The sequence below is a fragment of the Aotus nancymaae genome, unplaced genomic scaffold (genome assembly GCF_030222135.1).
Source record: "Aotus nancymaae isolate 86718 unplaced genomic scaffold, 86718_ANA_hifiasm-v0.15.2.pri h1tg000032l_0, whole genome shotgun sequence".
Taxonomy (NCBI): Eukaryota; Metazoa; Chordata; class Mammalia; order Primates; family Aotidae; genus Aotus; species Aotus nancymaae.
Window position 1 is genome coordinate 22,510,739 of NW_026988445.1, and position 21,539 is coordinate 22,532,277.

Genomic DNA, 21,539 nt, shown 5'->3' on the forward strand with positions numbered 1-21,539 from the left:
GAATTTTAATAAAAATACCACTAAATTTTTATAAAAGATCATTGTTAAATTCAAATGGTAAAGTTATCAAAGTAAAATATTTGCATGATAATTCTTTATACACTTTATTGTATAAATCTATATAATTTTACAAAGACATATTATTCATACTGTTTGTATCTTAGAGACCTTTTTAAAAGTTTTTGAGCTTAATTTCTCTATACCTTATATAATTGTTCCTCTAATGTAATTAATACTAATAGTTTGATGTTCATTATTTTACAGTTTTCTCCGTGCTCATACAGATATATATTTGCTTATATATATAATATGATAGATTTTTAGGGATTATTTGCACAGAAAATGTATATAAGTTACACTTCTGCATCTTATTTAACAGTACATCATTGAGTTTCTTCCTCTTTCTATTTTCTGTTGGTTTATTTTGTTCTCTATTTTATGTCTTCAGGCAATTCTTTCTTTATGTGTTTTATTTAATAATTAAAGCATTGCAGACTAAAAGTGTTCAAAGTTTACTTGTCAATCATAGATTTGTTAAGAAGTGTTTTTACCTTCATTATATTCTAGATAAGGTATAGTTCTGATTCCCTCTTTGACCCATGAATAATTTAGAAGGGTGTCCTCATTTTCCAAGTTGTTAATTTCTTCTTGTCTTTTCAGTATTTGTTTCTACATTTGTTTATGATCAGAAACTATGATGAGTAAAAGTCTTTTAAAAATCTGATGTTTCCTTTGTTTTCAAGTAAAAGACCTTTATTAAAGGTCAGATGTATTTAAAAGCTGTGTCTGTGTGTGAGTGTATTTCTTTCTGTATGTGTGTATACACACACAGACATGCACAATGTCTATATTTTGTCATTCAGTCTTATTTAATTAGTCTGAGTGTAATCTGTGCTTTGGATTTTTTTTAATGTGATTCTAATATAAAACCAAAATTAAGTACCACTGCCAAAATGAAATAATCATCTAGCCAAGTGGTTCTCAAAATATGGGCTTTCAATATCACCTGGGAACTGGTTAGAAATGCAGATTCTTGGGCCTCACCCTAAGACCTGGCCACTCAGAAACCCGGGATGGGGCCAGCAATCTCTTTTTAAAACATTCTTATTTTTAATTGGCACATAATAATTGTATATAATTATGGGGTACAATATGATATTTCAATACATACATACAGTATCGAATGATCAAATCAGGCATTGCTGTGTCTATCAACTCAAACTTTGATAATTTCTTTATGTTGAGAATATTCAAAATCCTTTCTTCTATCCATTTGAAAATATATGATAAATTGTTAACCACAGTCATGCTATAGTTGCTATCGAATACTAGAACTTTTATCTCCAATCTAGTTGTAATTTTTAAATGACATTCTGTCATTCTTGGCAACATGGTTGAGCCTAGAGGATGTTATGTTAAGTGAGAAAAGCAATCTGGGTCTTAACAAGCCCTCAAAGGGAAAGGATTCTACCTCACTGAAGACTGAGAACCACTTATCTATGTCAGTGGCTCTACACTGGGGGTGATTTTGTCCCCAAAGGGACATCTGGCAATGTTGGAGACTTCTTTTGGTTGTCACAGCTGGTGGGAGACTACTGCTGGCATATAGTTGGTAGAGGGCAGGGCTGTAAACCTCCTGCAATGCACAGGGTAGCCCGACAGAGAATCACCCAGCCCCAAATATCAATAGTGCTACGGTGGAGTAACTTACTTAGACTATGATTTCCAACCAACAAGTTTTTTAAAGTCCTGACTCCAGATCTGTTTAATGTCATTGGTGAGGGTGCACATAAGGATTTTTAAAAATTCTCCATGTGAGTACTTTATGCAACAAAAGTTGAAAATCACTGCTGTGGACATTAGTTATTGATGGCAAAAACCACAATATCTTTTGCACCAGCCTAATACCTAAAACTCTTAGGTCCTAATGGATGGATTAGGGTGATCCCAAACCAACTGGTCAATTTTTATCTAAAGAAATAGACAATTATATACCCCCTGTTGTGTTATAAAGGGAGGTACAAACACCTATTTGTATAATGTTCTTGCCAAAAATTCAAACTTGGACAGGCTTCTAGATTTCTAGATCTCACTACCAATTTAGAGGTACATGTTAAAAAACACCATAGGAAAGCTGCTGGCTAAATCCAGAATGTAGAGAGTCCTCTAGGACATATGGCACAGACTACTTATCCTCAAATAAATGGCAGGAGGGAAAGACAGGAGAGGAATCAGGACTATTCTAGAATAAAACAAACAAGACCCCTAACTGGTACGTGTATCTTTTTTGGAACTTGATTTGAAAAGGCAACAAGAGAAAATTAAAAACATCTGTGAGTCAATTTGGGCAGTTCAAACACAGACTAGATGTTTTATAATATCAAATAATTATTCTTAGAGTTGCATGTGGAGGGTAAATAGAGGTTACAGGTGAAACGCGGTTATCCCTATGTTAATCATTGTTGATGTCACGTGCTGGGTGTATGGGGACTTATTTTAATATTCTCTTTACCTTTGTGTATGTTTGAAATGTTCCACGATAAAGATAGAATGAGAAGGAATATCTAAACAGGTGGGAGGAAAGGCAGGTGAGAATGGCGTTAGAAAAACTTGGAGATTCCACAGTGTTAAAAAGTAAGTCTAGTGGATGTGATAACATGATGGTCACTTGATGACTTAAGCAAAATCTGTTTCATTGGAGAAGTGGGCCTGGAAGCAAGATTGGAGTCCACTGGAACTTGACAGGAGTCGACATGGTATTACTGCTGTGTTCAAGGCAGGACAGGCTTTCATGTGTTTACATAAGACAGACCCTATAAAGAGGAAGATAGTGAAGACTCAGGAAAGAAACAGGGCATGTGCATCAGCTTTGCCCTGGTGCAAAGATTAATTTGGATCTCAAGGCATTGGCGCAGACATTAACTTGGATAATTATAGCAATTACTTAGCATTATGTATGGCATATTAACACATTATTATGAGGGTTTTGGAACTAGGGTGTATGTGATATGCATCCAAAGAAGTTTCTTTTTGGATATTTATATTTTGATATATTGCAGATTGCTATGTTAAAATATTAAGAATTATTTTTCTTACATTTCTTTAAAATGCTTTAAATAATCTAAAACAGAATTTGGAATTGCAAATATTTATATGCGTATGTTGAAATAATGATACATTAAACTATACCTAAACTTATCACAGAGTACTTTCATGGACCTAAGTTAGATGAGTAAGGTGCAGTCTATTCACTGGGAGGGAGGGAGGGGGAGAAACAGAGAGAGAGAGAGAGAGAGAGAGAGAGAAAGAAAATGAATGAGATTAGAGGGAGAAAATGGCAAGAGACAATATATTTAAATCGTTTATTCAGGGAAAACTTAGATTGATCACCGTTACTGTTATTTTGGTTATTTTTATTTCCAGCTATATTGTCTCCTGGCAAAAAGTATAAACTTAACTGTTCGCTCACAGGTCATTTGCTTTTCTTTTCTAATTAGCTTCAAAAAATTAGATTCCAAAGAATGAAACATGTTTAACTCACATTTGGGCTTTGTTTGTTTGTTGAAACAGAACTGTTCATTATGAAGGTGGCGCTGTGTCTGTTCACGCACGTTCCCTTTGGAGACTAGAGACGCTAAGAGTTGCGTAAGTAGAACTTCTAAACACAGCCCGATGCACTAAGTGTATCAAATAGCTCAGTGTTGTGCTTCTGTGTCAGCTGGTCATGCTGAAAACTACAGCAAGCAAGTGAACAAAGGAAACGCTGAGAAAGTGGTGGAGTGTTTCTCTTTGGTCTCTTTCCTTCCACCTACCTTTATAGTTCCTTAGCCTCAGTTCACCAGCTGGCAAACCTGAGAAATAAGCAGTAATTTTGGACAGTGTGCTTTTGTCTTTAGCCTCACTCACTGTTTTAATATCATCTCATCCCAGACCATACATCTCTTGGCAGAAAGGGCTACTAGGACAGAGCGATATAAGATTTGGAGACAAAACAAGTTCTTTGCAAGCCTGTCGCATGTTTCCAATCTGACAGACTATGGATTTAACCCTCTAGAAGTACATTTAGAACAGAAAACTTGAACATGAGCAGTAGGACAGTCATTACTGGAAGTCACTATATTTACTTAAAAATCATTTGATAGCCAAGAACAAATCTGCATTGCTATAAAATTCACTGTGTATTCATTATGGTAATGAGAGTTTTTATATATTAATATTTATGATGCATAAATATATAAAATATTTTTTCTGATTACTTAAAACTGAATATTTCCTTTTAGTTCCTGTAAATAAATACAATATGATGAGAAAGGTGTCATTTTGGACTATTTTAAGTAGAATTAGAATGTCAGATTTTTTTTTAATAAGTGGAAGCTTTAGTCCTTTGCCTAAAAGCAATAAATTTTCAATGTATTTGTTTCCCAGTGTATTGGGCTTTAAAGACATTATTGGGCCAGGCACAGTGGGTCACACCTGTAATCCAGCACTTTGGGAGGCCAAGGCAGGCTGATCACCTGAGGTCAGGAGTTTGAGACCAGTCTGGCCAACGTGGGGAAACCTCATCTCTACTAAAAATGCAAAAAATTAGCTGGGCATGGTGATGGATGCCTGTAATTCCAGCTACCCGGGAGGCTGAGGCAGGAGAATCTCTTGAACCTGGGAGGCAGAGGTTGCAGTGAACCAAGATCACGCCATTGCACTTTTGCCTGGGCAACAAGAGCAAAACCCTGTCTCAATCAATCAATCAATCAATCAATCAAGACATTATTGATTTAGGATGATAATTGATTTGTACTGGGCTTTAAAGAGATCATTGGTTTAGGATAACAGATTCCATGGGTGGGAATGAGGGCTATCTTACTCTAGTATAACTGTCTTTATAGACCTTTTACTTTGAGATTATTGCCCGTCTGATGGTGATAAGAATAGTTTAGTGGCCTTCAGTTGTTTTTGCTCATGTTTCCCATACAATAATTTTGAAAAACTTTGTACATTCTTGAACATTGTGAGGTTGACATAGAAATCCTTTCGTTATCAGTTTAGATGTTTAGAATATAACTTCTAGTGTATTTTAAATAGTGACACTTTAAAATAAAATGGTTACATCACCCTTTTCAAAGTATCCAACTAATGGAAAGTAATGCTATGATTTAATACTCACCTTTGTTTATTGAAAATGGTTCTTTAACAATAAAAATGTATATTGTTAAGTTTTTCCTTTTCATTACATCCTACTCCTGTGAAACAAAAATATTCATATTAATTAATTTCTTCGATTTTTCATGTTAGTAAGTGTATAACTTTAAAAGGTTTTTCTGTATTGTCATTAATAACCAACTGATAATAGTAGATTTCTTTGATATAAATGAACAATTGATCAAATCTACCTAAATATTAAAACTTTTGGTGAACACTAAAAAGAAAATTTTTATTGGAAATGCATATCATAATGAGATAGAAAAAGAAGACACAGACTTCTAAGGCAAACAAAGGAAAAACTCATAGTTTTATATGCCTTGTAATTAATTATTCAGATAATTTAAGGAAAAAGAGTTTAAGTATTACTCATATTTTTTACTTTGTGTATTATAAAATGAAAGATTAAAGAAGTGTTTATACAAATTAATTGTATAAATAATGACTAATTATATATGTAATTAAATAGTATAAGTGCAGTTTAGAGAGGTTGTGTGGCCCTTATAAAACGGATAGTGTGTTTTCAAATTGTAGAGAGATACCTATACTTCATGATTGAGTGCTAAAAGAAATATATATCTTTTTGTAGAGACTCTAAATCTGCCTTATTTTTGGTTAAAAAAAAATAGCACAAGAGCTTCTGAAAACCTGACAGGACTTTGTTTTTATTGTGATTAATATTTTAGATGAGCTGTGACTACGTAAATCTAGATTATTCTGCAAACTTCTACATACCTTCCATTAAGTAGTCTTGTTTCTGTCTCTCTACTGTTGCTTGTGTTTGTATTTTGAAATAGAAGCCTGAAGTTTATTTTCACTTTGATTATGGGTGATTGACATATAGAAAGGACATGATCTTATGGCCAGCCACAGGGGAAAGGGGTTTCTAATTGCTTCCCAGAGTCCAGATGCACTGAGGGGAACACCACAGAGAAGGCAGAGCAGGTAGTTTTTCAACCATTTAGCAGCTTAAAGAGAGATATTTTGCTCTCCTCTGTGATCCTTCATTAAATTTCACCCTCCTGTCTGGCAGCAGGAAAGTAGGAGATTCATTTTTAAGAAATATAGTTATTTCAAGAAGTTTTTCAGATTACACTGACTCTTTAAACGACTTTGGCAAATATGCAAATTGAGCTACATTCAGTTTAGGCTCTTTTATTTTTTTGAATTAAATCCCTTCCATTCTAGGAAGTTTACACGTCTTATTACATGCAACGGCCGCATATTTAGTAGTTTTGCTTTATATTTAGGAGTTTATAGTGAAGATCCTGCTTTTGTTTATGGTAGAACCATGTTGCCTAATACCAATGTTTACATTCCGTGTTTGGGATATTCAGCATTCTCTTTTCTCCAATGAGATCCTAAACCACGTATTTGTTGTAGTTGATGTGGCCCATTCATTTTATATCTTATAGTGCATACTCTTCCAAATAAAATTATTGTTGTCAAAAGTTTTTCAGTATCATGGCCTTTTCAATAAATCATTTTAATGTAGGGAGTTACATTTAATAGAAAATGCTCTCTTATATTTTACTCCAAGGCAAAATTATAGGGTTATTGTAAATGAGATGTATGTTAGTTCCTGTAATAGGAATAATCATTGAAATGAAAAATATGAATTACACATAGTTCAAGTTCTATTTTTTATGTCACAAATAAACAAAATTAAATTGTGACATATCACGAAGAATTACTCACTATTCCCCAATTCCCTCTGAGACAATTTTGAACAAATATCGATAATACATAGGGCACAAGTTTTTTGATGTTACCGAAGGAAATTGCTTTATAAAACCCCATTACTATTGCTAATTTTAGTTTTTACTACATATTATTTTCTTGCCTCTTGATACTTTTGGGTTTGTCCTCTTACTTAGTTGGATGGGGGAGCAAGGGGGTCTGGGCATGTGAGACCAGGCTCATTTGAGTGGCTGGAAAGGAAAGCAGATGTGCTTAGACTTCACAGTGTTTTTGCCAAAAACTGGTCACATTCATTCCATTTCTACCAGAATCCTCTTAGTGCCTCTAAAGGAGCACTGATACATATGAGTTCAATTGAATAGAACTAAGCCTAGAACACCTGCCAGATATCGTAGTAAACGGTATGTATCTGGTCAACATTTTGAGCTATTTTGAAAATGAAGGTGTATTCTATCATGATTAAGATGAATTGTCATTTGGAAGTGACTTCTTTTTTCCAAACCTCATATTTTCCAAATATTTCATTGTTTTTCAAATAATGGAAACAAATATTAAAAATAATTGTGGCTGGGCATGGTGGCTCATGCCTGTAATCCCAGCACTTTGGGAGGCTGAGGCGGGTGGATCACGACGAGGTCAGGAGATCGAGACCATTCTGGCTAACACAGTGAAACCCCGTCTCTACTAAAAATACAAAAAATTCACTGGGTGTCGTAAGACAATACTGTGTTATCTGGGTTTATTAGTACATGGTTATTAATTTAGTTGGAGGACTTTCCAAATTAATTATCTTTATAACAGATTCATGTGAAAATGAACTTATTATAACATAATTCTACTGCTAATTTTCTATGCTAATATCTCAAGTAAAAAATCCAGGTTAGAAAAACAACATTAAATTGATTTATAATTTACCAAAAGATTGTTAGCTTTGACAAAAAGTATTCTCAATTTGTAGAATACAAATCTTTTTAATGAGTCTATAAAAAAAACAAGTTTAGTAATTAATAAGATTATATTGAAACCCTCCATATATTTACTTTTTGTTTGACTCATTGCATTTTGACAAAATCATCTACTATAAACTGTCTTTTAAAAATGTATCCTTATATTTATTTTCAGTTTGTTGTTGACATGTGAAACTTTACAACATGCATTCTTTTTAGAGTATACACTTTTTCTTTATAAAATATCTGGCTGTATACCTTTTGTGCTTTTTGGCCTTAAATTGGAATTTATCTAATATCAAATTTGTCATTATTTCCTTCTGATGTTTATTTGCTTGTTAAATCTTTTTTACTCATTTGATTTTAGTTTTCTGGCCTGCTTTGATCTTAAGCATGTCTCTGATCTATGATATGTATGGGCTGTCCTCACTTTGCATGGTATGAGGTTGAGGAAAGTCATACACAATAGAACTGTCATCACTCTACACCTTAGCATGGTTAAAGCTCCCAAATGCACAGCCTTAAGTTAACAAGGTAATGTGCAAAGCAACAACAGCTTGTATTTTGATTTTTCTATTTTATCCTACCTGAAAGTCATTTTATTTATTTTCAAAAGACAAATAATAATTGTACATACTTATGGGATACATAGTGATATTTTAATACAGTGATATTTTAATACAATATAATGTATAATGATCACATCAGAGTAATTGGTGTATCCATCATCTTAAACATTTATCATTTCTGCACATTAAGAACATTCAGTATCCTTCCAAGCAAATTTTTAATGATCATAACTTATCTTTTTACTGAAACAGTCTATATTTTCTGTTTATTACATTTTTTCTTGATGTTTTAAGAATTTTCATTTTCTTGGTCATTGGGTTCCAATAATATAATTGTTCCACAATATTAAAATTTAAAGTATAAGAATGTATTTATTTTGTCAGGTAAATATAATCTATATACTTCAGCTTATATATATGAGTTACAATTAATAATCATACTTAGACATTGACAATAATACTACTATTTTTTCAAGTCTATGCAAATACAACAGTTTTTAACTAGTAAATGCTAAAATATTTGATGTTGCACTTCCTGTATTATCTTCATTATACGTTGACTAATCTGTATTAGAGGTTGACTTGGAGCACAAGTTCTTAGTTATTTCTCCATAGAATAGTGTATAGTGTGAATTGTATGGCATTTAAAGTCAAACACCTTGAGTTAAACTTAATTTCTAGTTACTATAAGCTTTGTGACTTTGTATATTACTTAGTCATTCTCAATAGCGAGTTGTTATTTGTGAAATGAAATTAATATCACTAATATCCTACGTTTTCTGAGAACATTAAGACAATATTTATGACTGTTCATTGTCTGACATATGTTTTAATAGCTACTCCTTCTATGATTGTGGGTGCTATTGGATCAAATCCTAACTGTTTTCATTAGGTGGAGTGGAAGCCACATAAGATGGGGCCAGCCATTCAGACTACGCCATGTCACAACAGGAAAATACTTGAGTCTCATGGAAGACAAAAACCTTCTACTCATGGACAAAGAGAAAGCTGATGTAAAATCAACAGCATTTACCTTCCGGTCTTCCAAGGTGAGAGAGAAAATATTATTTGGGTGTTCTATAAACGTGACTCTGTCACATTTTCTTTGAAGTTAGAAATGAGAAAATAAATGATGTAAGCATATTTCATGTGTATTTCTAAATTATCAGTTTCTCTTCCATCCATTCCTCTCCAGTAAAACTGATTTTCTAAACCATTAAAACCTGCCTATAGAGAAACCTAAATGCACAATAAAGAGTAATGATTACACAAAGGGTAATGATTGCATAAATCATAGCATATACGTACATATTGGGATAGTACAACACTGTCAAAAATATAAAATATAAAAATACCTATTATACATTATCAAATGAAAAGTGTTTCATGTGGTTTATAGTTCTTAAAACACATTCATCCAGCTCCTTCCTGTTTCCTTAAGCATTGACAGTGTACAGCGACCATAAATATTGTGATGTTTTTGGGTTACAGTATGAGGTAAAGCACACCAGGATCTTTGTCTCAAAGATACATTTATACATCCATTCTTATAGGCAGACCTTTATCCTTAACCCTGTTGAATCATTTTTATGATAATTGCTGTATTAGTTCATTTTCACACTGCTATAAAGAAATACCTGAGACTAGGTGATTTATAATGAAAAGAAGTTTAATTGACTTACCCTTCTGCATGGCTGGGAAGGCCTCAGGAAACTTACAATCGTGACAGAAGGGGAAGCAGGCAGGTCTTACATGGCAGCAGGTGAGAGAGAGAGCAAGAGAGTGAGTGTAAGGAGGAACTGTCAAACATTTAAAAAAAACCATCACTTTGGAAGGCCGAGGCGGGTGGATCACGAGGTCAAGAGATCGAGACCATCCTGGTCAACATGGTGAAACCCCGTCTCTACTAAAAATACAAAAAATTAGCTGGGCATGGTGGCGCATGCCTGTAATCCCAGCTACTCAGGAGGCTGAGGCAGGAGAATTGCCTGAACCCAGGAGGTGGAGGTTGTGGTGAGCCAAGATCGTGCCATTGCACTCCAGCCTGGGTAACAGGAGCGAAACTCCGTCTCAAAGAAAAAAAAAAAAAAAAAACCCCATCAGATGTCATGAGAACTCACATCAGAAGAACAGCATGGGGAAACTCCCCCCATGATCCAATCACCTCTCTCTTGACATGTGGGGATTGCAAATTGAGATGAGATTTGGGTGGAGACACAGAGCCAGACCGTATCAATTGCATGTTTCTGTTGATCATTTAATGAAGATTGTGAAACTTGAGAAAGATGACTGGAATGATATTAAACTACTAACTAACTTTCATCTTAGAATGGTGAAACTTTGTTTCCTTAAGCAGATAAAGATTTTGACTTGTGTTTCTGCGATTAGTACTTACTCATCTGAGTATAGGCATCTTCACAGTGTTATTCAGGACTCATGAAAAAAAAAAAGTATTATTTCATTTTTTTACGACTAGGAAGTTCTAAGGATTCAGTCACCCTTCCCCATATTTTGTATGCTGCCTCAATTCAAGTTGGATTTTTGATAGCAGTATTATTAGATGAGGAAAAGATATTAAGTACTATGTATAAAATATTCAAACAAGGTCATTATTTGGCTTAGTAGAACTACGATACAAGCATTACAATGCTTTTAAAATATTGGATTAGTTTTAAATTTTTACTTTTCCTCTTTATAGAAATGTATATGTTAGGTAGCATCTTCTAAATATTTTACAAGCATTAACAAAGATTATTTTCTATTTAGGTAAAACATTTACCCTAAAAGACCAATTTTCTGTATGCTTAATAAATTCCATTTTATTGATCTTATAATGGTGTCCTGTCACAGCATAGGATTAGCAGCATAAACATAAATACTTACTGAACTTTGAAGGTGTCCCGCAGAACTTGTATTTGCAGAGTTGTCACTAGAGGCCACTGGACTTTATTTCTACATTAGGTGTATGGTGTGGATTTCTCCAGTAAGTGCAGAAAATAGAGAACATTAATTTTCCTAATTATGAAAATAAGCTATTTCACTATAGTCTTAATAGTGTATTTCATATAAATAGTATCTAACATGCAAGAAAACATACCATTTAGAGTAATAATTATAACAAAATTAAAAGTAGTTATTTACAGCTATCTAAATTTTTTTAGTTCTTTAATCATATTTTATTTCTTCTGATTTTGAAAGCAATGCATGTTTATCTTAGAAAGTTTAGAAAATACAAAAAATATGTAGGAGTAAGAAATGCCTAATTATGCAGAATACCAACGTTTTGATAAATTTCCTTCCTAATCTTTTTCTTTTACTGTATAAATGCACACAACCTTGCAATGTGGGGATTAGGAGCCACCAATACTCCTCCCGCATGCAATTGAAATCTACATTTTGACTCTCCAAAAACTTAACTACTAATAGTCTCTTGTTGACTGGAAACCTTACTGATAACATAGTTGATTAACACATATTTTTAATGTTATGTGTATTATAAATGGTATTCTTCCAGTAAAGTAAGCTAGAGGAAAGAAAATGTTATTAAGAAAACTATAAGGGAGGCTGGACATGGTGGCTCATGCCTGTAATCCCAGCACTTTGGGATGCCATGGCAGGTGAATCTGGCCAACATGGTGAAACCCTGTCTCTACAAAATTAAAATACACAACTTAGCTGGGGGTGGTGCATGCACCTGTAGTCCTGGCTGGTCAGGAGGCTGAGGCAGGAGAATCGCTTGAACTCAGGAGGCAGAGGATGCAGTGAGCCAAGATCGTGCCACTGCACTGGGCGACAGAGCAAGACTCAGTCTCAGGAAAACAAAACAACAACAACAACAAAACACAAAAACCAAAACTATAAGGAAGATGAAATACATTGTCTATGCCTTAGGTGGAAGTGGATCATCAGCAGAGTTGGTCCTTGTTTTCATGTTGTGTAGGCTGAGAAGGAGGAGGGAGAGGAAGAGGGGCTGGTCTTGTTGTCTCAGTGGTGGCAGAGGTGAAGGAAAATGCATGTATACATGGACCTGCACATTCCAAATAGATGTTCAAGAATCAACTGTACATTACAAGATATGAATGTAGTTTGTGTTCTGCTTTCATTTGATGATGTATAGTAGGTATTTTTATATTTTATGTTTTTGACAGCTTCACACTATCCCAGTATGTACATATACACTATCATTTAGGCAATCATGACTATGTAATCATTACTCTTTATTGTACATTTAGGTTTCTATAGTTATACAATATATACATATATTAATACATATCTATCATTATAAATAAAACTCAAACCAAAGTAAGTTGTGGGGAGACCAGAAGTAATTCTGAAAAGACAGTATCCTGAATGAACATTCCCGATGCCTTTCTCTTTCAACTCCTGTTCTGGGTTACACCAAATGGTAGAAGATGCCTTGGAATCTATGAGCTAACTGGAGAGCTCCAGAAAAGACAGTCAGGGTAGTTCTTTATTCTCCATTGTGAAAATAGAGAGGCACAGCTGGTAAAACCTCATTATCCTTACAAAGCATCTGTATCTGTATATTTGCTGTGTGGGCCCTTACAGGGCCTCTACGGTGGGTACTCAGTTGACCTCAAGGTGGGCCAGAATTGTTCCTTGTCTCTGTAAGTGGAAAGCACAATCAATCCCATTATGGGACATGGGCTTCTTTCTTGAATCTAGCTAACAGAGGGGTGGGAATTTGCTAGTTTGTCTACTGATAGCACCTCAGTCCAGAAAGAAAACAATTCAACCCACTAAAGAAGAACCAATTATCTGATGGTAGAAGCCCTTTTCAAGTAGAGAAGGTGGTACCTATTAAAAGGACATTCAGCTTTATTTCTTCTAGAATAACTAGAAGAAATTGACATCTTCCTTACAAAATATAACTTACCCAAAGAAAATCTTGAAGAGGTTGAAAAACATGAACTGGTGTATCACAATGGAAGACATTGGAATGATTTTCCAAACTTTAGTATTTTAAAAAGCTGAGAGCCTGTGATGGGAGGATCTCTTGAGCCCAGGAGTTCGAGACTGCAGTGAGCTATGATCATGCCCGCTGCATTCCAGCCTGGGCAACAGAATGAGAATAAGACTCTATAAAAAAACTAAAAATAAAAAAGAAACAGGCAGAATACATCTAACAAAAATTGGAGGAAAAAGAGGAAGAGTAAAAGGTACAGTAGGTGCTCCAATTGCCTTCTGTGAAACAGAAATCAAAGATTTTCTTCAGATTGAACATTTGAGTAATGGAAGCATAAATATTGAACAACCAAAAAGTGAACATTGAAATATAATAACACTTACTAAAACAAGATGATGGAAGAAAGTTGGTGAGACAAAGAGGAACATGCTACCTTTTTTATCAGGCGTGATCCAGCCTAATAAAAAGAAGAAAAGGGTTGCTAAAGAGCCAGAGACATAAATACAGACACAGACACAGACATGCAGTCAATGAGAAAAATTAGACCACAGAATGAATGGCTGTAAAAAAAGAAAGTATGGAAACAGAAAACCTAAAATATGACACAATGAAAACCTGAACTATGGCCCACTGTATTTGCTTATCAATGTATATAAATGGAGTGTCTCACAATTTAAAATTAAAATAATTTCATATTAGGGGATATGGTATAAATTATGCTGACATGAAGAGGCATATCTGAAACAACTTTATTTGGAAAGGTTGGAAATGCAAGGATGGCTAATGGAATACTAAGAAAATACACACAGACAGGGTGCAGTGGCTCCCTCTGTAATGCCAGCATTTTGGGAGACCAAGGCAGGAAGATCACTTGAGGTCCTGAGTTTGAGACCCGCCTGTCAAACATGGTGAAACACCATCTCTACTAAAAATACAAAAATTAGCTAGGCGTGGTGGCATGGAACTGTAATCCCAGCTGCTTGGGAGGCTGAGGCAGAAGAATTGCCTGAACCTGGGAGGTGGAGGTTTCAGTGAGACGAAATTGCACCACTGCACTCAAGTCTGGGCAACACAGCAAGACTTTCTTCAGTAAAAAGAAAAAAAGAAAAGAAAAGGGCATCTGATCTTAATAATAGATGAGGTGGAATTCAGGCAAAATAAAGCATTGCAGGAGACAAAAAGAATATTTCATGATATTGAATAGAGTGCAAGTCACTGAAGTTGTAACAGTTGTTAAATTTACATAACAAATAAGATATATTCGTATTCCTAAAACAAGAATTAGCATTCATAAAACAAGATAGTATTTGTAAAACAAAAAAAGGTGGACAAATGATATGGACAGACATTTCTCAAAAGAAGACATTTATGTGGCCAAGAAACATGAAGAAAAAAATCTCAACATCACTAATCATTAGAGAAATGCAAATCAAAACCACAATGAGATACCATCTCACACTAGCCAGAATGGTGATTACTAAAAAGTCAAGAAACAACAGATGCTGGAGAGGATGTGGAGAAACAAGAACACTTTTACACTGTTGGTGGGAATGTAAATTAGTTCAGCCATTGTGGAAGACAGTGTGGTGATTCCTCAAAGATCTGAACAAGAAATACAATTTGACCCAAGAATTCCATTACTGAATATATACCCAAAGGAATAGAAATCATTCTATTATAAAGATATACACAGATGTGTTTATTGCAGCATTATTCACAGTAGCAAAGACATGCAATCAACCCAAATGCCCATCAATGATAGACTGGATAAAGAAAATGTGGTACATATACACCATGGAATACTGTGCAGCCATAAAAAGGAATGAGATAAGTCATTTGTAGGAGCCATCATCCTCAGCAAACTGACGCTGAGAGAACCAAATATTGCATATTTTCACTCATAAGTGGGAATTGAACATTGAGAACACATGGACACAGGGAAGGGAACAACACGCTGGGGCCTGTCACAGCGGGGTGGGGAGTGTAAGGGGAGGGAGAGCATCAGGATGAATAGCTAATGCATGTGGGGTTTAAAATCTAGGTTATGAGTTGATGGGTGCAGCAAACCACCATGGCACACTTATACCTATGTAACAAACCTGCACATTCTGCACGTGTATCCTGGAACCTACAAAAAAAAAAAAATTGCAAGTCACTGAAGTTGTAACAGTTGTTAAATTTCATAACAAATAAATATAGGGTAGCATTGGTATTTATAAAACAAAGTCTCCAGGAGCTACAGGAGAAAGAAACAGAAAATTTTAGTATTAGGAGATGCCAAGCCATCTTTTCTCAGTTTACACACACAACACACACCTCACGCCACTGACGCTTTCTGGCGTCTAGAGAGCTGCTGCAGAAGCCCCGCCCCTACTTGGACATTCATTTTGTTCACTCAGGAATATTGCAGGGCTGACTTGAGGGACTAGGAACGGGGAACATGCCAACAGTTAGTGCCCTCTGAGAGCTTGGGAGGGTGTTCAGGAAGCAGAGACCCTGTCCTTGCACACTCGCTGGCTTTTTAAATAAAAGAATTGCTGCCATTTTGTGATTTCTTTTAAGTCAGCCAACAGAGCTGAGCACCGTTGATCTCACTGAGTATCAGGACTCCCATTTTACAGGTGGGGAAAACTAAGGCAGAAAGGATGAGTCACTTGACCAAGTTGCAGGGCTAGAAACACAGAGGAGTTGGTGAACACAGGGTTATCTCTGCACAAAACCAACTGGCCAGGGTGGTTACAAAGAACTGGGGCATCGCTTTCTGGGCTGGCTGATTCACTCCTTCAGTTCACCCCAAGCAGTAAGGACTGCCGTGGGAGCCTGAGGCAGGTCCTTGTCCTGTCAGGGCCTCACCCAGTTAAAATGTCACCCCACCCCTCCACAGGCTAGTGCCTAACCCGGTGTCTAATTGATCTCTCAAAATCCTACCTTGCCTGCAGAAAGCTGGATAGAGGGCATCTTTCTCATTTTATTCTTTCTGTGGTAATCCTAATCCTCCTGGAGGTAGATGAATGCCTGTGGCAAAGCAGGTTATTCATGTGGAAATGGAAATGCAAAAAGGGAAAAGTGTATTAACATACTTCAAAAATATTCTTACTTAGCCTGTCATTCATTGATCTATATAGTTTTAAATTGGGGTTGGGGGTGGGAAGGTACTGTCTTACAGAAATAAAGTGAAACTTACAGGTACAAATATATGTGCAAGTTAATTTCATCATTCTTTGTCATGACAAAAAATGGAAAGGTCACAAATGTGCAATAAAAATTATTCTATATCTATAATATTAAGTGGTATTAGCTGTCAAAATGTATTGATCTGGAAAGATATCCATGAAAATGTTGTTGAGTAAAACAACATTTTCTTGGATGTATTTTTCATGGCTATCTTTTCAGATGAATATATATCAATATATTGTTATATATATCCCCAAATCAATATATAGTTATATATGTATAACATCATATAACAATATATATCTTTCCAGATCAATATATATATCAATATATTGTTATATATATATCTCCAGATCATTATATATTTTTATGTATATAACATATACTGTACATAATATATATGTTATATATATGTGTTCTATGTCTATATTTTTTAATTTTATTTTTATTTTTACTTTTTGAGACAGAGTTTCACTCTGTCTCCCAGACTGGGGCACAGTGGCGTGATCTCGGCTCACTGCAACCTCTACCTCCTGGGTTCAAGCAATTCTTCTGCTTCAACCTCCCGAGTAGCTGAGATTACAGGCATCCACCACCATGCCGAGCTAATATTTTTATATTTAGTAGAGACAGAGTTTCACCATGTTGACCAGGCTGGTCTTGAACTCTTGACCTCCGATGATCCACCCACCTCAGCCTCCCAAAGTGCTGGGATTACAGGCGTGAGCCATTGTGCCCAGCCCTCTATATATGTTATATATTGATCTGGTGATATGTCTAACAATATATTGATCTGTGAAAATATCCATGAAAATATCGTCCAGTAAAATATTGTTTTACTCAACATTTTGAGTTGTAAATTGTAATATAATAGCTATTGCAAATCTTATAATAGGTTTTAATGTCATCTATTGTTGTAATATTATAGGTATTACAAATCTTATTTTTGTAATTGAAAAAGAAATCTTTATACTTACGTTTGTATATGATTTTAGGCTAGTTGTGGAAGGAAATACACTATTCATTTAACTTAGAGTATTTTAGAAAGATCAAAATGGAAGCTGAATGAGAATGTGAAGGCAGAGAGAAATTTTTCTTTAACTTAAAAAATATATCTCTGGATTATGTTGGCTATTACGATAGTCATATTTATTTTACAACAAAATCATTTAAATAAAAACACCATTGCACTGACATTCTGGGACATAAGTTCTGTGCACATTTTTGATTTGTTTATTTAGGATGGATTCCTAAAAATGGAAATAGTGACTCAAAAGCTATGAATATTTTTTAATGTTCTTGATACAGATTGCCCAAAGCAATAGCTTTTGAAACCTTTTTCTCTGAATCTCTCTCCTAATATTATCTCAATGTTATAATAGGCCTTGTATTTGAGGACTTTTGACTCTCCAGATCCTTCTGTGATTTCTACTCAGGGTTTCTGTTTCTGGAATTTGGCAATTGTGTAATGTCACAGCTTGCATGGGGGAAGAGAGGCCAAAGATCACAACTCTTCTTTAACTAAACAATTTAGTTTTTCTAAAACTACTTTCCTGCCTGGTGTCCAGGGGACCACTCGTCTGTACAGGTTAATAACTTGCTGCCACACTCACTCAGTGACATACATACTCAGTCACTTCATTCATACAGGTAATTTCATATGATTACGTGGTTGAAGGCAGTGAAAGTGAAGGTGGGATTTCAGGAAAAAATTTTTTTTAAATCACAGTATATTTTTAATTTTAATATCAATGGAAGATTAGTTAATAAAATTTTTTTCATAAAATAGAGACAATAACCCTTCCCATTTTTTTGTTAAAATGACTTTTTCAATTATCTTTTTAATGCATAGTCATTACAGAAAAATATAAAGGTAGTACAAAGTTGGAGAAAGGAGAAAAGTTGACGCACAATCCGTCACTCAGAAACAACCTCGTGTGTGTATTTGAGTTGTTAGCAAATATTACATATTTTAATGATGCATAGTGTTAATTATATACTATTTTGGGTCTACTTTTTATTTAACATATACTACTATATTTCTTCTTTAATAGAATTTTGGCACTAATTCAACATCTTATATAGATTTATTGTAATTCATGCAGCTACTTACTATGTTTGAATATTTAGCTTATTTTTAATTTTTCACTTTTAAGCTGAATATTTTTATCTCTGAATATTTTTATGTATTGCCAACTACCTTTTTTCAGAAGCTGAACTGTTTGGTCTAAGAATATGAAGATTTCAAAAGTTTTTGGTACTGGAGGCTGTCAGAAGGCAGAACAGTATCTGTTTTGTTCACCATAGATAGTGCGGTGCCTGACACTTAGTGGGGATTGCTAAAGGTCCCTGGTAAGTGAATGCACCTGGCCAAAGTACTCTTCAGAACTTTGCACCAGTATTTATTCTAAGCAGCAGGGTATGAAAGTTTACATTTCTGTGTGACCTCATAAAGAGATAATTTTGAAGTCTGATAATGTTGATAGATGAAAAATCAGTTGTATCCTATTTTATATTCTACAAGTAAGCTAACCTCTTTTACTGTAAAACTCTTATCATTTTAAAGCAAAGTATAATGATTTAGTATTCCAGTGAATGAAACAGTTGGCACAGTAAGCAATTTTTAGCAATTGGCTTTTTTTTTTTTTAAAATTTCTCGTAACGCATGTGGTTTTTTTAAGCAGATGAATTTGAACTTTTGTGCCCTTCTTTCCATAACTCCCAGAGCAATGACTTTAGCCTTTTTAAAAATATATTCCTTTACAGTTTAATCTTGAATAACTTCAAATTATTCAAGGCATTTAATATGTCTTAAATATATATGTATTTCATAATATTTCAAATGAGCTCCTAATCGTAACTTGTAGGAACATAAATAGAATCAATAACAACAATATGTTTCAGATTAGGAACTTCTGAATTTAGCAGCAAAGCTATTCTAAGACTGGGCATAAATATATTCAGTTGGGAATGGAAAGAAAATTCTTTTTTTTAATTATAGCATTTTTAAAAATTAAACTTTAAGTTCTGGGGTACAAGTGCAGAATGTGCAGGTTTCTTACATAGATATACACGTGCCATGGTGGTTTGCTGCACCCATCAACCCGTCATCTACATTAGGTATTTCTCCTAATGCTATTCGTCCCCTAGCCCCCCAGCCCCTGACAGGCACAGGTGTGTGATGTTTCCCTCCCCGTGTCCGTGTGTTCTCATTGTTCGACTCCCACTAATGAGTGAGAACATTCGGCGTTTTCTGTTCTTGTGTTAGTTTGCTGAGAATGATGGTTTGAAAATTCTTATTATCTGGTGAATTGAAGTGGTATAGAAGGGTGTGATTCTCCTGACCCAGTCTTCTCTGGGAAGGGAAGGGATGGAGGCTTTTTATATCCACTTCCAATTCTTTGAAATTCTGCTCATGTCCTAACTTGAGCTTTCTATAATCATGGTTACTGCCTTTCCAATTAGGCCTGTCTCTGGATATTATGAATTAGGAATTTTAAAAATGACCTTTGCTTACAAAAATGTCTGACTTCTGAGACTGCGGGACGGTGCTGGTGACTCAAATTCCTGTTTCATTGGTTAAAAGTAGAACCATTATATCTTTTTCTTTTATCTGTTTTTCTGTCATCATCATCATCATTTCTCAAAGCAAATTAATGCTTCTGGATAACTTAGTTCCTTTAGATTGAACAGTACTCTTTTTACTGTGTTTATTTTACTACTGTATTTTAAATTTTTTAATTCTTAGATCTCTGATTTTCAGAAGTTTGTAGATAACCAGTAACTCTATAAGAGGAGTGCTATAATTAAAATTAAAACTATCTGCTTATTGAAATGTTTAGGTGACTGTGTAAGTGAGTGAAGTGTGTGTGTGTGTGTGTTAGAGAAAAGAACAAATAAGTGTGTGATTCTTGTATAATATTTTACCAAATTTTGACTGGTAGAAAGTTGTTTTTAAAATAGAAAATATTTTTGATATTAGAGAAGTAGTTAAAATCCAACTACAAGGTATTTGAAAAAGGGCTAGAACTAACATAATTTGATGGTTTAGCTCAATTCAAAATAAATTACAAAACACAAGTGGGTATCTCAGGAAAAAAATGACACAGAAATAGATATCTAAAACTACACTCACATACACAGACATGTGAAAAATGAGAGTAATGGACAGTGCTGTTTATAATATTTAAAATAGAATCTTGTTTTAATTGGAAGGAAGCCCAATAAAATAAAAATCCATTCATGCTGAAAAGTATTTTCTGCAATTACATAATAAAGCAGCATTGAACTTAGAACTACTGAAACACAATAAAAAAGAGACCTTGATTAAAGATGAAAAAATATATTTTTAAAATATTATTTCACATTGTCAAAATTTCAGAGAAATAGAATAGCTCAACAGACTCACTTAATCTCTTTGTTATCACATTTGGCCATGGTCTCTTTTCTTTAAGATACATATTTGACTCACTTAAAGGTATATTTAATACTTCTCTGTCCCCCTCAGTCACTGGTAGGTTGAAAATGCTTGCCCTGTCTTTACATACTTCTACCGTATTTCCCATGAAGAGGAGTACTTACGTTGTGAAAGGCAAACATTTTTTTTTAAAAATGATGTAGCATATATCAAAGAATACCTCATACATTTGAGGTATACTTTGAGTATGCAATAATGAGTGACTGCTGGTTGATATAATTTCTGGGTTGCAAATCAAATTTTCATTGCTGATGGAAAATCAAACTTTTTAGATCAGTTGCAAATCTCAGCTTTCATCTGGGTTTAGGAGTTTTGGTTTTGAAATTCTGAAATGAAAATTAATTCCTGTGATCCCTTGCAATTTCATGAGCAGTCCCTTACCTCTAACTGTGTGAGACTGTATTGAAAGTACAAGCATTTTTGGAAAATTGTATAAATCATTAAGATCATTTTAACTGAAGATTTTAAAGGTGAGACTGGCTTTAAAATTCCATGTTACTAGTTGACATAAGGAGCATTTCCTCACTTGTCATTGGGGTGTCTGACAC

At 34.6% G+C, this 21,539-nt stretch overlaps 1 protein-coding gene across 6 annotated transcripts in view; it reads left to right on the forward strand.

The window, feature by feature from the left end:
* The window catches only part of RYR2 (ryanodine receptor 2), a 784,705-nt gene that overhangs the window by 360,861 nt on the left and 402,305 nt on the right, over window positions 1-21,539 (forward strand). For all 6 annotated transcript variants that reach the window (XM_064383634.1, XM_064383629.1, XM_064383631.1 and 3 more), the window contains 2 exons: window positions 3,571-3,645; window positions 9,306-9,462. In XM_064383634.1, the coding sequence (XP_064239704.1) occupies window positions 3,571-3,645; window positions 9,306-9,462 (232 nt within the window). The remainder of the gene's footprint in view (window positions 1-3,570; window positions 3,646-9,305; window positions 9,463-21,539) is intronic.